This window comes from Otolemur garnettii, unplaced genomic scaffold (assembly GCF_000181295.1).
Source record: "Otolemur garnettii isolate 467f Iridium unplaced genomic scaffold, OtoGar3 scaffold00091, whole genome shotgun sequence".
Classification (NCBI taxonomy): Eukaryota; Metazoa; Chordata; class Mammalia; order Primates; family Galagidae; genus Otolemur; species Otolemur garnettii.
In genome coordinates, this window is record NW_003852486.1 from 5900898 (window position 1) to 5915248 (window position 14351).

Sequence of the window (14351 nt, forward strand, 5' to 3'; positions counted from 1 at the left end):
GGGTTTGAACCCACCACCTCTGGCATATGGGGCTGGCGCCTTACCCCTTTGAGCCACAGGCACCGCCCCTTCATGGACAGTTCTCACAGATTTCAACCCCCTAAGATCTTCTGGTCTTCGTTTCTGGCTGATTATGACCTCATCACATGCCTACACTCCTTTTCTTTTCTGACCTCTGACCCAGGCTGTGGTGCAGAGGAGGCATTCGGTTCAATATCCACTAATTTACTTGTACACTCCTTGCCTGGGGTAGGTGGGGCTTGTGGTCTGTGGTGCGTGGCTGCCTCCACCTTGTGGGTGGGATCCCGGCTGAGGGGCAGAAGGTGCGAGCCAGGGTTGCAGCGGGACATCCCACCCATAGCCAGGAGTCTTGGGGAGAGGTTGCAGGGCTATGTTCTGCAGACTGGGGGAGAGACTTATGCTCCAACGAATGTTAGAGGAAGAAGGACACTTCCCCGGTTGAAGTGGTGTTTAAACCAATCCGGCATGGTGGTGGCGCCCGTAGTCCCAGCTACTCGGGAGGCTGGGGCCGGAGGATCACTTGAGCCCAGGAGTTCTGCAGTGAGCTATCATTGCGCCACTGCACTGTAGCCTGGGCGACAGAGAGACTGCGTGTTCAAAAAGTAAAATAAAAAGGCCGGGTGCACTCTAGGAGGCCAAGGCGGGTGGATCGCTTGAGCTCAGGATTTCGAGCCCAGCCTAAGCAAAAGCGAGACCTCACCTTTACTATAACTATAAATAAATACAAAATGAACCGGCCAAGACAGATCAAGAGGCTTGGACCTACTCAACCTCCAACCACGCTCCCCAAGAAAGACAGCAGGCCCCGCCCCTACTCTGTCTCCAGGGCGACGCCGGAAGTATGCTTTGGTCCATTAGTTCCTCGAGCCGCGGCAGCCGCAGCTACTGAGACTTTGGTTCCGACTTTGAGGAGAGCCGGAAGTACGGCCTGCAGAGACTGCAGCACCTGGTTGTCATAAAAAATATGAGAAACGTGCTCCAGTCTAGGGTTTCCCCCTGGGCATCAGCGGCGCACCACTTCAGTTCCGCTGGCATCGCGGCCCGGAAGTGCGGCCTTGTGTTGGCGAGCCAGAGGCAGCCGCGGCGCGGCCTGGTGCCTAAGGAGGACCCGGAGGTGGGGTCGGACGGGCATCCCCCGGCCGGAGGGCCGGCGGGGAAGCTGAGGCGTGCCAGGGGAGGTGCACTCGCGCTAGGCTCTGGGCGCACGTTGGGAACGCGAGAGGGCGCTGCGGGATCGGGGCACAATTGCAGGCAAGGGTGGGAGCCGGGAAAGCTAAATTGGCGGGAGTGGAGCGGGTGCAGCTGTAACAGAACATATAGGGAGCTCTAGGCTCAGGGCAGGGAGCGAACAGTGGCGCAGAGTACCGGAGACGGGACTCAGAGCAAAATCTATGGCTTGGGAGAAGGCGTGGCGGCGAATATCCGGCTCCAGATCATGTAGGGTGGGCCTGAGTGTCAGGTCTTGAAGGAGGTCCTTTGTCCTGTGGTAGCTTAGAAGGCCCTTAATCGGATTTTTGGACTGAGGAATAGAAGCCCGCCAGGGAGCAAGGTGGGGGCGGGTCAGAAAAAGGAAGGGTTCAAGCCCTACGGTTGATGCACAGGTCTCTGTCTCCATTGCCCAGACACAGATTTGAAGTCCTTCAGATGCTACATGAATTAAGATGGGGATAGTGCTGCTGGCAGAGGCAAGCCGCAAAGGCTTGGCTCATTTTAGGAATTTCAATTAATTCATCGCCGTAGAGGGCTCTGGGCGGGGGCAGAGTGGTGTGTGTCTGGATTTGTTAGGTCTGACAGGCTCCCTCTGGCTGCCACGTGGGGAATATAACAGGAAGAGGGGGACGCGGAGGGGACCAGCAAGGAGTTACCTCATCAGCCCAAGAGCAGTAACCAGCACAGGGGAAGTGTGCAAAGTGGTCTAAGAGGTCATCTGTGGGGGATCCAAGAAAGGAACGGGTCTGGCTACAGCAAAGGAAGGCAGTTTAAACATAAGAGGCCAGAGGGGTTGAATCTGAGACCCCAGTAGAGCCAGAGGGTGTAGGGGCAGGACTAAATGGAGCCCTACTTTGGAGGTTGTGTGACCCTAAGGGAGAGGCAGGCTGATGGAGAGTATATGGATATCAGGGTGCATCCTATGCCTCTATGCCTCCTTAGACTGGAGGTGTGGTGCTGGAACCTAGGAGCAAGTATCCCATCCCTTGTTTGGTAGAAGGGGAAACTGGCTGAATGACCATGGGTTCACCTGACTTGATGGGTGTAGTAGCAGAGCGTCTCAGATGTTGTGAGTCCACTGGGACTAACCCTCTCTTTCTGGTGCCTAAGTATGGGCAGTGCTCTGATTAGGCAGCCACAGGTTCTTAAGAAGGGTCCTGTTTTCTTTTGTGGTTGCTGCTTTCCACCTGTGCTTATACCACTCCCCTGCTTATATCACATAATCTACCTTTCTGTGCCACATGCACACTCTGGGCTCCACAGGTCCCATTAAGATTTTAAGAAGCTGGGGCTGAAAAAAAAAAAAAGCTGGGGCTGCAGGAGGATCTTCTTGCTGGCTGGGCTGGAGCATCTGCCAGGGTAATTCCAACCTTCAGCCTTCTGTGCCCAAGCATATCCTGAATTCTCTGCCCAGGAGGCACGTGGTACCACCCCACTCCCTAGGAAGGCCTCCATATACAGTAGTTAATGTAACCCAGTTCTGAGGCAGCAATCCTGGATATGTAGGCGGGCACCTTAGATTGGCTAAGGGTAACCAAAAATGAGCCTTGAGATAGGGTGGAGGAGTCAAAGCTAGCTGGGTGGAGAGCACAGTCTGCTCTGGGTGAGGCATGTTAGCCAGTTTGGATTGGGGAGGAGTGTCTATGGCCTCTTCTACACAGGGCTGCCCCCTTGAAGGGGGACATAGGGAGGCTTAAGGTTAGTAGAGGTGGGGGAGGTGTGGGCGAGCCAAGATAGGGGAGGCCAAGCCCTGAACCTTCCCTGAGAGAGAGGGCAGACCTGTATCTCCAGCCCTTTCCTAGGAGTGTGGAGGGGTCTGTAGAGGTGGAGGACCCTGAAGAAATCCTGGGGACAGTATGGAGGGAGGAAGCGTTGGCGTGTCCTGTGTTGGTAATGACTGTAAAAAACTGCTGGGAAGGAATGGGGTCGGTGAGGTCTGAGGGTATGATGCGCTATTGGGCCCTGCCCTGTGATAAGGGATGAAGGGACAGGGACACTAGGGCAGAGGAAGGTCCTCAGCTGACCTCTCCCGCCCTCCTCTCATTCCATGCAGATGGCGGCTGCAGAGGCAGTGCACCACATACACCTGCAGAACTTCTCTCGTTCGCTGCTCGAGACCCTTAACGGGCAGAGGCTAGGGGGGCACTTCTGCGACGTGACTGTGCGCATCCGTGAGGCTTCGCTGCGCGCACACCGCTGCGTGCTAGCCGCTGGCTCGCCCTTCTTCCAGGACAAGCTGCTGCTGGGTCACTCTGAGATCCGCGTGCCGCCGGTGGTACCCGCGCAGACTGTGCGCCAGCTGGTTGAGTTCCTCTACAGCGGCTCACTGGTAGTGGCGCAAGGCGAAGCGCTGCAGGTGCTAACAGCTGCCTCGGTGCTTCGCATCCAAACCGTTATTGACGAGTGCACGCAGATTATTGCGCGTGCTCGCGCCCCGAGCACCTCAGCACCCGCGCCTCTGCCGGCGCCGGTGCCTCCGCCGCTTGCACCAGCCCAACTGCGGCACCGCTTGCGCCACTTGCTAGCTGCACGCCCCCCAGGGCATTCCAGTGCGGCGCATAGCCGCAAGCAGCGCCAGCCCGCACGTCTGCAGCTACCTACATCTCTGGCGCCAGCCAAGGCCGAAGGGCCTGACCCCGATCCTGCACTGCCGTCGGCTTCTGACGACCGAGGTGATGATGAGGACGAGGAGACTGATGATGACACTGACGGTGAGGACGGCGAAGGCAGTGGCCCGGGCGAGGGCCAGGCTCCCCCTTCCTTCCCAGACTGTGCGGCCAGCTTCCTTACTGCTGCCGCTGACAGCGCGTGCGAGGATCCCCCTGCGCCCACCGGCCTCACTGACTATGGCGGTGCTAGCAGGGACTTCCTTCGGGGAGCTACAGCAGCTGAAGATGTGTTCCCCGACAGCTATGTATCTGCTTGGCACGATGAGGACGGTGCTGGCGCTGAAGGTTGTGCTTCTGAGACCCCTGTCCCGCCCGACTGCGTCCTAGCTGGACCCCGCCCTCCCGGAGTGAAGACCCCTGGGCCACCTGTTTCGCTTTTTCCTTTTCACTTGGGAGCTCCCGCCCCACCCCCTCCTGCGCCATCTGGACCAGCCCCTGCACCTCCACCTGCCTTTTACCCTGCGCTCCAGCCGGACGCAGCCCCCACCTCTCAGCTTGGTGAAGCCCCGGCCCCCTCTGTTGCTCCTGTGACGAACCCCTCAAGCACCCCAGCGCGTGCCCCAGGTGTAGAGCCGCCGGCCTATGAGTGCAGCCACTGCCACAAGACGTTCAGCTCACGGAAAAACTACACCAAGCACATGTTCATCCACTCGGGTGAGCCAGGGTGGGAGGCATCAACCCCTCTTTCAAGATTCAAACCCAAGGGGGAATTGGGCATAGGGCGCAGGGAATTGTTTTTTTGGTAACTCCATGGGGCCTAGAATTTGAGCCTGCAACCCAAGTAAAGACCTGTGGGGATGGGGAAGCTTCCCAGAGGTGGAGCAGGGATCCTGCCCTCAGGCCTTTGCAAAGCTTTCAGTGGAGACTTGGCAGGGGTGCCCTGGTCAGGTTGGAGAACTGTGTTCTGGACAGCGTCCTGCATCTCTCTGGATGCCAGCAGTCTGTTATGGGCTGGCATGAAGGGAAGGGTTAGTTAGCCTAGGGGGTGCAAAGCTGGTAGAGAGGTTGCCAGTGAGGTTCTAAGAGCCCTTGAGATGGGCAGGATGTGGAAGATACAGCTGCAGTGTGAGAACCCCACAGCCATGGAGGGGGGAAGGAGCTTCTGAAGGCTCTGAGGTTTCCTTAGACCTTGGACATGTCAGGGAAGCAGCTCTGTGGATCTGTGAGAGAGGTACAGAGTGGGATGGGTGCTGAGAAATGTGTGCATATGGAGAGAGGGCTGAGGTGGAGTGTGCCACCGGAGGATGGGGGTGCTTCCTGGAGGCTCAGGTGGACGACAGGGATATGCAAACCAGGGACCTGCTGGCATTGTCTGGAAAATTAACATTTGGCTGGAAGGCCATGCTGAGAGTAAGCATGTGTGAGGAGTGTCTGTAGGGGCAGGAACTTGGGGTTTGACTCTGAATGGTAGAGAAGCCATTGGTGTTCTAAGCTGGGGAATGACTGAGATGTCACAGTTTAAAATGTCCTTCCAGGGTGGCTCTTGTGGCTCAGTGAGTAGGGCGCCGGCCCCACATACTGAGGGTGGCCCGTTTGAACCTGGCCTGGGCCAAACTGCAATAACAAAAAAAATAGCTGGGCAGCGGCGCCTGTGGCTCAGTGGGTAGGGCGCCAGGGCCATATACCGAGGGTGGCGGGTTCAAACCCGGCCTTGGCCAAACTGCAACAAAAAATAGCCTGGCCCTGTGGCGGGTGCCTGTGGTCCCAGTTACTCGGGAGGCTGAGGCAGGAGAATCGCCTAAGCCTGGGAGTTGGAGGTTGCTGTGAGCTGTGTGATGCCATGGCACTCTACCGAGGGCCATAAAGTGAAACTCTGGCTCTACAAAAAAAAAATATATATCTATATCTATATATATGTATCTATCTATCTATCTATATATATATAAAATAAAATAGCTGGGCATTGTGGCAAGGCCAAGGCAAGAGAAGAGAATCACCTAAGCCCAAGAGCTGGAGGCTGCTATGAGCTGCGACGCCACAGCACTCTACCCGGGGTGGTATTTTTTTCTCTAAAAAAGAATAAAATAAAATAAAATGTCCTTCTAGCTGCCTTGGGAAGGATGGACAGAAACCAGGGACCTGGGAGTAAGGGGAGTTGGTAATGGGCCAATAAGAGGCTGCCAGAGGCTCTAAGGCAGTGCTGGCTGTGCAGGAAGTGTCTGACTCCTGCCACTGGGATAGGTATTTTGTCAACCCCTGATGGCCTAGGGGCAGACATAGCCTGCCTCTTCTCCTCCAACCCAGGGTGAGAAGGGCAGCCAGCTGGGCTCTGTCACACCAGGAACATTATAGTGGCCCAGTGGGTGGGGGTGCAGGGCAACTGGGGCTTCCACAGAGTGCCCAAGTTCCTCCTTGTAAAAAGGTACTGGGCCGGGCAAGTGCCCATGGCTCAAAGGAGTAGAGCCCCCACCCCACATACCGGAAGTGGAGGGTTCAAACCTGGCTCTGGCCAAAAACTGCAAAAAAAAAAAAAAGGGTACTGTGCCTTGGGTGGTCCCCATAGCTCCCAAGTGGGTAGGGCGCCGGTCACATACACTGGGGCTGGCGGGTTCTAACCTAGCCTGGGCCTGCTAAAACAACAATGAGAACTACAACAACAACAAAAATAGCTGGGCGTTGTAGGCGCCTGTAGTCGCAGCTACTTGGGAGGCTGAGGCAAGAGAATCGCTTAAGCCCAAGAGTGTGAGGTTGCTGTGAGTTGTAATGCCATGGCACTCTACCCATGTCGACAGCTTGAGACTGTGGCTCCAAAAAGAAAAGAAAAGGTACTGGACCTTGTTAGAGTGTCCCCAAAATAGTGTCTAGTGTTCTGAGAGTTAGTTCTATGGGCATAGGGGCAGGCATAGGAGGCCAGGCTTGAGAGTCTCCCTTTGCCAGGTGCAGTAAGGGTTGAGGGAGAGGGTCTCCAGAGGTGGGGAGAGACTGAGTGGGCAGTTTAGATGGGCAACAGATGTCCCAGATGAGCAGGGTTCCCTTTTGGGAAGGTATCTGATAGATTTAGGAGGACCCTGCCAAGTACAAGAGGGGGGGAGACATACCTGGGCACGTGTTCCAGGGTCCCTAAGGGGCAGGAAAGCCCTCATGTGAGTGGAGGCAAAGGGGTGGTCCTGGAGGGGAAATCCCATAGTGAGGGGAGGGATCTTTTATAGGTAAGGGATCCCAGAGAGATGGTTCAGGAGACTGGGGTGGGGGGGCGGGGTGGAGCCCCAGCTGGGTGGAGAGCTGGATGATCTGACATACGTTCACGGGCTACCCTGTTGTCCGCAGGGGAGAAACCACACCAGTGCGCCGTGTGCTGGCGATCCTTCTCACTACGCGACTACTTGCTCAAGCATATGGTTACGCACACGGGTGTACGCGCCTTCCAGTGCGCCATCTGCGCCAAGCGTTTCACGCAGAAGAGCTCCCTCAACGTGCATATGCGCACGCACCGGCCTGAGCGCGCGCCCTGTCCCGCCTGCGGCAAGGTCTTCTCCCACCGTGGTTTGCTGGAGCGCCACCTGTCCTCACACCCTGCACCCTGATTGGGGCCTGGATCAGGCCAGCCTCTTCCACTGTGGGAGCAACCCCACCACATACTCTTGAGCTCAGGCCCTCCCTCTGTCCTCACCCCTTTCTCCATACTGGGACCCAGTCCACCTTACTCCTTTCCACCCCGTACTTGGACCTTCTAGGTGGTGTTGGGCTGGGTCTGGTCAGAGACCCGAACACCTCCGAGAACTGGGCCATTTCCAGCCTGAACCGGCTCTTAGATACTTGGAGCCAGGCCCTGTATTCCTGCCTCTGCACACGGCTTGTAACCTGCCCCCTCCTGAGGGATGGGGCTGGGAGGGGGGAAAGTGGGGTGTCCTGGGGCTGTGCCCCTTTCCCAGTGTTAGGCTGGACAAGGTCTCCCTACCCAGAGCTAGTCCTCCTTCAGGGGGGCGCCTAAGGAGGCTCAGGTGGACTTGTGATAGAATAAGGCTGGGTCTTGCAACTCCTGATCTGTAATAAAGTACTGTTGGCCGCAAGGCCTAAACCACGAAGCTGCCTGCTCCTGTACCAGTGCATGCCTCTCTTTCATAGGCAGGCTATGGGTGTCCTCCCTCAGAGTATTGGTCCTTGGGCAGCACCCTGGCTGGTCCCCATGTTCTCATGGGCAGAGACAGCATGACCCACTTTGCCATCCCAGGCTTCTGTTCTGGAGGGCTAGGGTGGGCAGCATATATAACTGACACTTGGTTCTTTTGGAGCCCTCCATCCTGTTGGGAAGGTAATAGGCTCATCTGAGGTGGGTCTTAGAGAGGAAGGCCACATGTGGAAATCTGTCGCATGGTCACTCGGCTGTCTGCCTTTGTCTACAGTATAGATTTCGAGGCCCCTCTCTCAGATCTTTCAGCCAAATTCTAAGGGCCTTTTAAACTTAAAGGTTTCCACTTCCCCATTCTGATGGGTATGATGGTTGAGCACCTTATTTCTGGGGACCCAGGGGGGGTCTCTTGGGCAAGGCTGCCCTGCAGGTAGATGAGCCAGGTATAACTACTTTGGCTGCCCAGGGCCAAATTCCAGGTTGCAGAGCAAGTGCTGAGAATGGGCAGGAGACAGCCACTGCTCAAACCCTTGGGCTAACCACTGGGCAGATGGAGACGGTTTCCCCTAGTCAATATGAGCCAGTGTCACAGGACCCAGTATCCAGCGTGGAGAGCTGGCCACTCTCCTTTATTTCTCCCACCTCCTGCATATTGGTGGCTCCTGGCCAGGGCAGCCAGCCTTAAGGATTTGGAGCCTGTGAAAGGCCATGCCCCAGCCCAATTTTCCAAACTCCTAGGCCAGTGGTGGCTCCTCTGTGATGACTTTTTTTTTGAGGCAGAGTCTCACTTTGTCACTATCAGTAGAGTGCTATGGCATCTTAGCTCACAGCAACTTCAAACTCTTGGGTTTAAGTGATCCTCTTGCCTTAGCCTCCCAAGTAATCTGGGACTACAGGCATCCACCACAATGCCCGGCTATTTTTAGAGATGAGGTCTTACCTGGCTCAGGTGGTCTTGAACCTGTGAGCTCAGGCAATCCACCCTCCTCGGCCTCCCAAGTGCTGGGATTACAGGCATCTGATGACCCTTTGTGACTACCTCCCAGAGGTGAGAGGCTAAGGTTTTCATGGTCCAACCAGGTACATCATATGCAGAGTTCAGTCTCCTGAACCTGAGCTCTCTGTCCTCATTGATCCAGGGTAGGGCAGAGAGTTAGAGCAGGCACTTGGGTGGGATACAGAGCTGGGTTTAAGTTCAGACAATGCAAATGTTAACTACTGAGCACTTGCTGTGTACCTGGCAGGAGATTATGTTCCCTTGGGTCACTTTAGGACCACATAGTGAGGTGTGGCAAGACATGCTTGGGGCCAGGACCACCTTGTTATCTTGTTGCTTTTATTTTTGGCCTGATTGGAATGTTCCCCAAGAACAGGGATTTCTGCCAGTCTCCCAAGAGTGCCCGGTAAACAACAAGCTTCAAAAGTAAAGGAAGGGAGGCAGATGTCAGTCCTGGAGGGGGTACTTGTCAAGCATCCCGCAGGAAAGAGCCTGGCAATGATGATGGAGGGGCAGAGATGTGGGTCCAGAGGCTAGTGGCAAAGCAGATGGGAGACAGATCCTGGTGGAGGGAGCTTATGGCCAGGCACAGGGGCTCATGCTGTAATCCCAGCACTCTGGGAGGTCAAGGCAGGTGGCTTGCCTGAGCTCAGGAGTTTGAGACCGGCCTGAGCAAGAGCAAGACTGCTGTTTCTGCTAAAAATAGAAAAATTAGCTGGGCGTAGTGGTAGGCACCTGTAACCCCAGCTACTTGGGAGGCCAAGGCCAGAAAATTGCCTGAACCCAGGAGTTTGAGGTTGCTGTGAGCTATGACGCATGGTATTTAGCCAGAGAAATGAGACTGTCTCAAAAAAAAAAAAAAAGAAGAAGAAGAAAGAAAGAAAAAGAAAAAATGGGAGGGAGCTTATGTGGGTGGCACATAGGCAGAGGGGCTGGAGTTGCACACTAGCATGATTGAGCAAGACAGTGTTGGGAACAGGAGCAGCCACTGTTGACAGTACCTGGGCTACCACCTGGTGGGGGAGGTTAAGGGGAGGAGCAGTCAGGTTACTCTGATGCCAGAGGTTAGCACTTGAGAACCTGGTAACAGAGAAGAACCTGTGTATTCCACAGCTACTTCTCTGAGGAGACAATTGGTGTGATGGGTGTTCCTCAGCAGCTAGCCTTTCTGCTATTGCTGCTGCTATTGCTTTGGGGACTGGGGCAGCCAGCATGGCTAGCAGCCATGGCGGTAGCCCTGCACTGGCTCCTGGGGGGCACTGCATGCTGTGTGCTGCTAAGCCTGGCTGTGCTGATGCAGCCCTGGCTCAGCCACTGGGTGCCTCACTGGCTGACCTTGGTGGCTACATCCCTGGCACTGATTCTGCTTCGCACATGGCCACCTCTGGGGCTATGCTGGCTGCCTGCTGATGTGGCCTTCCTGACCAAGATCTTCCGCCTGGGCTGGAACGTCGGGGTGCGCTTGAGTCAACAGCCGGTTGACAGCTTTGTGGACACCTTTGAGCGACAAGCGCAAGTGCAGCCTGCCCGGGTGTTCTTGGTGTGGACAGGGCCCGGGGCTCGCTCTGTCACTTTTGGGGAGCTGGATGCCTGGGCCTGCCGGGCAGCATGGGTCCTGAAGGCTGAGTTGGGTGGCCCCATGGGCCTATATTTTGGCAAGCCTGTTGCCCTCCTGGTGGCCTCCCAGATCATTCCTGCTCTCAGTTTGTGGCTGGGGTTGGCCAAGCTGGGCTGCCCAGCAGCCTGGATCAACCCACATGGCCGAGGAGTGCCCCTGGTACACTCAGTGCTGAGCTCTGGGGCCCAGTTGCTGGTAGTAGACCCAGGTGAGAGACTCTGGAGTCACTGGAGAATGGAAAGGGGTAAGGGCAAGGGACCAGCTGGAGGCTGGGATCTTGGGAGGGGCTGGGCAAGGATGCCTTTGCTCTCCACCCACCTACCCTTGTGGACAGGCAGAGTCAAAACTTAACCATAACTGGAAAGTAATTCTGAGGGCACCAGAATTTAACTTTTTCCACAGTATTTCAATTCTTTTCACCAAAAAATACTAACAATGGGATTCTTTGTTGAAAGCAAAAGCTTTTCTCTGCTAGCTACTTCTCTGCCACCCCACCCCCTGCCAATCTGCAGGTCTTAGCTTTCCCCTCAAGATTTCCAAGGTGAACCTTGCCTCAGTCTTTCCCCTGACCCATCCCTGCAGACCTCCGGGAGAGCCTAGAGGAGATCCTTCCAAAGCTGCAGGCTGAGAACATCCGCTGCTTCTACTTCAGTCATACCTCCCCTACACCGGGTGTGGGGGCAATGGGGGCAGCCCTGGATGCTGCCCCTCCTGACCCAGTGCCTGCTGACCTGCGTACTGGGATCACACGGCGAAGCCCTGCCCTGTTCATCTACACCTCTGGGACCACTGGTGAGGGTTACCAGTAGTCCTATCCCCAGCCTCTCAACTTTCTGATCTGATGCCAAACTTGACCTATGCCGCAATATTGACTGTTAAAACCACCCTGTTCTCTGATCTTGACATTGGCTAGAACTCTGATACCAATGTGATTTCGGTGGTCAGTGCCAGAATCCTGCCTCTTCTGGTAAACAGCTACTGAAACCTTTATTGACCTTTGATCTTGACCTATTACTCCCACTCTGAATTCAAACTCTAAGCACAAATGTCCATACTTTACCACCCTCTGAGGGCCTCAACCTCCAGTGCAGCCCTGACTCTGGAGACCTACCCCTCTGTGCTAGCACTTCTCCCATGTTGTCCTTTCACCATCCCACCATTCCCATTCTTCATTCCCCCAGGTCTTCCCAAACCAGCCATCATCACCCATGAGCAGATACTGCGGATGAGTGGGATGCTGTCCTTGTGTGGGGCCACGGCTGATGATGTGGTCTACACTGTTCTTCCTCTGTACCACACAATGGGGCTTGTCCTTGGGGTCCTTGGCTGCTTAGAGCTTGGTAAGCCCTTCTCTGAGGATCCTTCCAATCCATGGGACCATTAGCGTGAATGTCAGGGTGGGGCTGTCAAGGGAAAAGACTCATAGGTTATCTAGCATTCTTAAGTCTGACTTTTTTTTTTATAAGTAGCATTTATTTGAGCCAAGTTTGAGGACTGAAACCCTGGAGCATGGACTTGAGTTGCCTTGAATATATGCATCCAGTCTCAGTTTTGAGAAGGGACATAGAAATGAGTTCTAGGGCCACAGAGAGAGGCTTGGACACCCAGACAGTCCCTAATGGGTGTGCTTTGGTTAGAAGGTAACAAGAGCTGATATGAGTGATGGAGCAGGGGTGATCAGGAGGTGATGATCTGTGACATGGACCCAAGAGAAGCTGGTGAGGGAATGCCCCACAAGCATTCCATAAGGTGCCTGGATACCTGCCTCAGAAATTATAATGGGACCTCTCCACAGTTTGTTCTGTTTTCAAATTTCTTTTCTTTTCTTTTTTTTTCCTTTGAGACAGAGAGTCAAGCGGTTGCCCTGAGTAGAGTGCCATAGCATCGTACGTCACAGCAACATCCAGCTTGGGCTCAAATGATTCTCTTGCCTCAGTTTTTCTTTTTAGTAGAGATAGGGTCTCACTTTTGCTCAGGCTGGTCTTGAACTTGTGAGCTCAAGCAAACCACCCACCTTGGCCTCCCAGAGGGCTAGGATTACAGGCATGAGTCACCACGCCCAACCTGTTTTCAAATTTCTATCATGCAGGCCTGGTGTGTGTGGCTCAAGCAGCTAAGGTGCCATCTACATACACCTGAGCTGGTGGGTTCAAATCCAGCTTGGGCCCGCCAAACAACAATGATGGCTGCAATAAAAAAAAAAAAAAATAGGCGGACATTGTGGTGGGCACATGTGGTCCCAGCTACCTGGGAGGCAGAGGCAGGAGAATTGCTTGAGCCCAGGGGTTGGAGGTTGCTGTGAACTGTGATGCTGCGGTACTCTACCCAGGGCGATGGCGTGTGGCTCTGTCTTGGAAAAAAAATTTTTTTTCTGTCATGCAAAGTTTGAATCATAAAGAGATTTCTCAGTTTTTCTATGGGAATCTTCATGTATCCAATACCCAGATTCAGCTATTATCAGCATTTTATTGTACTTTTTTTTTTTTGAGACAGAGTCTCCAGCTGTTGCCCTGGGTAGAGTGCTGTGGCATCATAGCTCACAGCAACCTCCAACTCTTGGGCTCAAGCAATCCTCTTGCCTCAGTTTTTCTATTTTTAGTAGAGACAGGGTCTGGCTTTTGCTCAGGCTGGTCTCGAACTCCAGAGCTCAAGCAATCCACCTACCTCAGCTTCCCAGAGTGCTAGGATTACAGGCATGAGCCACCATGCCTGGCTACTGTACATGTTTTACTTATCACTTGTGGGTTTTTTGTTTTTTTTTTTTGCAGTTTTTGGCAGAGACTGGGTCTGAACCCTCCCCCTCTTGTATATGGGGGTGGCACCCCACTCCTTGAGTCACAGGCGCTGCCCCCGGTTTTGTTGTTGTTGTTGTTGTTGTTGTTGTTGTTGTTATTGTTGTTTAGCAGGGCCTGGCTGGGTTGGAACCTGCCACCCCCAGTGCATGGGGCTGATGCTCTAATTGAGCTATGGGTGCCCAGCCATCCTCCCCCTTTTATTCTCATATTTAAAAAAATTATCATGGGTTGGGTTTGCACCTGTGGCTCGGTGGGTAGGCCACAGGCCTATATACCGAGGGTGGTGGGTTCAAACCTGGCCCCAGCCAAACTGCAGCAAAAAAATAGCCAGGCGTTGTGGCGGGCGCCTGTAGTCCCAGCTACTCCGGAGGCTGAGGCAAGACAATCGCCTAAGCCCAGGAGTTGGAGATTGCTGTAAGCTGTGTGACACTGCCACGGCACTCTACGGAGGGTGATAAAGTGAGACTGTCTCTAAAAAAAAAATTGTCATGTGTTGGGGTGGCGCCTGTGGCTTGGTGAGTAGGGCACTGGCCCCATATATCAAGGGTTGTGGGTTCAGACCTGGCCCTGGCCAAACTACAACAAAAAGTAGCTGGGTGTTGTGGAGGGCACCTGTGGTCCCAGCTACTCAGGAGGTTGAGGCAAGAGAATCACCTAAGCCCAGGAACTGGAGGTTGCTGTAAGCTGTGTGATGCCACGGCACTCTACTGAGGGCTATAGAGTAAGACACTGTCTCTACAAAAAAAAAAAGTTATCATGGGAAATTTCAAACATATATAAAAGTACAAATAGTAAAAAAAAAAAAAAAGTGCAAATAGTGTGATGATTTCTCACATGTCCTCATCCAGCTTCAATAATTGTTAACATGTCGCTGGTTTTATTTCATATGTTCTCTCCTCTTTCTTTCTGGATTGTTTTAGAGCAAATCCTAGACACCATATCTTTTTGCTTGAAAATACTGCAGTACAGGCTT

The 14351-nt window shown here is 54.2% G+C and overlaps 2 protein-coding genes across 5 annotated transcripts in view; both read left to right on the forward strand.

The window, feature by feature from the left end:
- Window positions 1-1064: 1064 nt before the first annotated feature.
- ZBTB45 (zinc finger and BTB domain containing 45) lies at window positions 1065-7924 on the forward strand. Of its 3 annotated transcripts, none has more exons than XM_023516434.1 (3): window positions 1065-1135; window positions 3284-4553; window positions 7167-7924. In XM_023516434.1, exons 2-3 carry the CDS (start codon window positions 3284-3286, stop codon window positions 7421-7423), a joined length of 1527 nt encoding a protein of 508 aa, XP_023372202.1. In that variant the 5' UTR covers window positions 1065-1135; the 3' UTR covers window positions 7424-7924. The 3 variants fall into 3 exon arrangements, with proteins under 3 accessions (XP_023372202.1, XP_012664073.1, XP_003795385.2); XM_012808619.2 differs by lacking the exon at window positions 1065-1135 and adding an exon at window positions 2988-3120; XM_003795337.3 differs by lacking the exon at window positions 1065-1135 and having other exon boundaries at window positions 3255-4553.
- A 2057-nt stretch (window positions 7925-9981) lies between these two features.
- The window catches only part of SLC27A5 (solute carrier family 27 member 5), a 13283-nt gene continuing 8913 nt past the window's right edge, over window positions 9982-14351 (forward strand). The window contains exons 1-3 of one of the 2 annotated variants that reach the window (XM_023516416.1): window positions 9982-10827; window positions 11166-11375; window positions 11765-11923. In XM_023516416.1, the coding sequence (XP_023372184.1) occupies window positions 10107-10827; window positions 11166-11375; window positions 11765-11923 (1090 nt within the window). In that variant the 5' untranslated portion in view covers window positions 9982-10106. The remainder of the gene's footprint in view (window positions 10828-11165; window positions 11376-11764; window positions 11924-14351) is intronic. The other variant, XM_003795338.3, reaches the window with a different exon arrangement.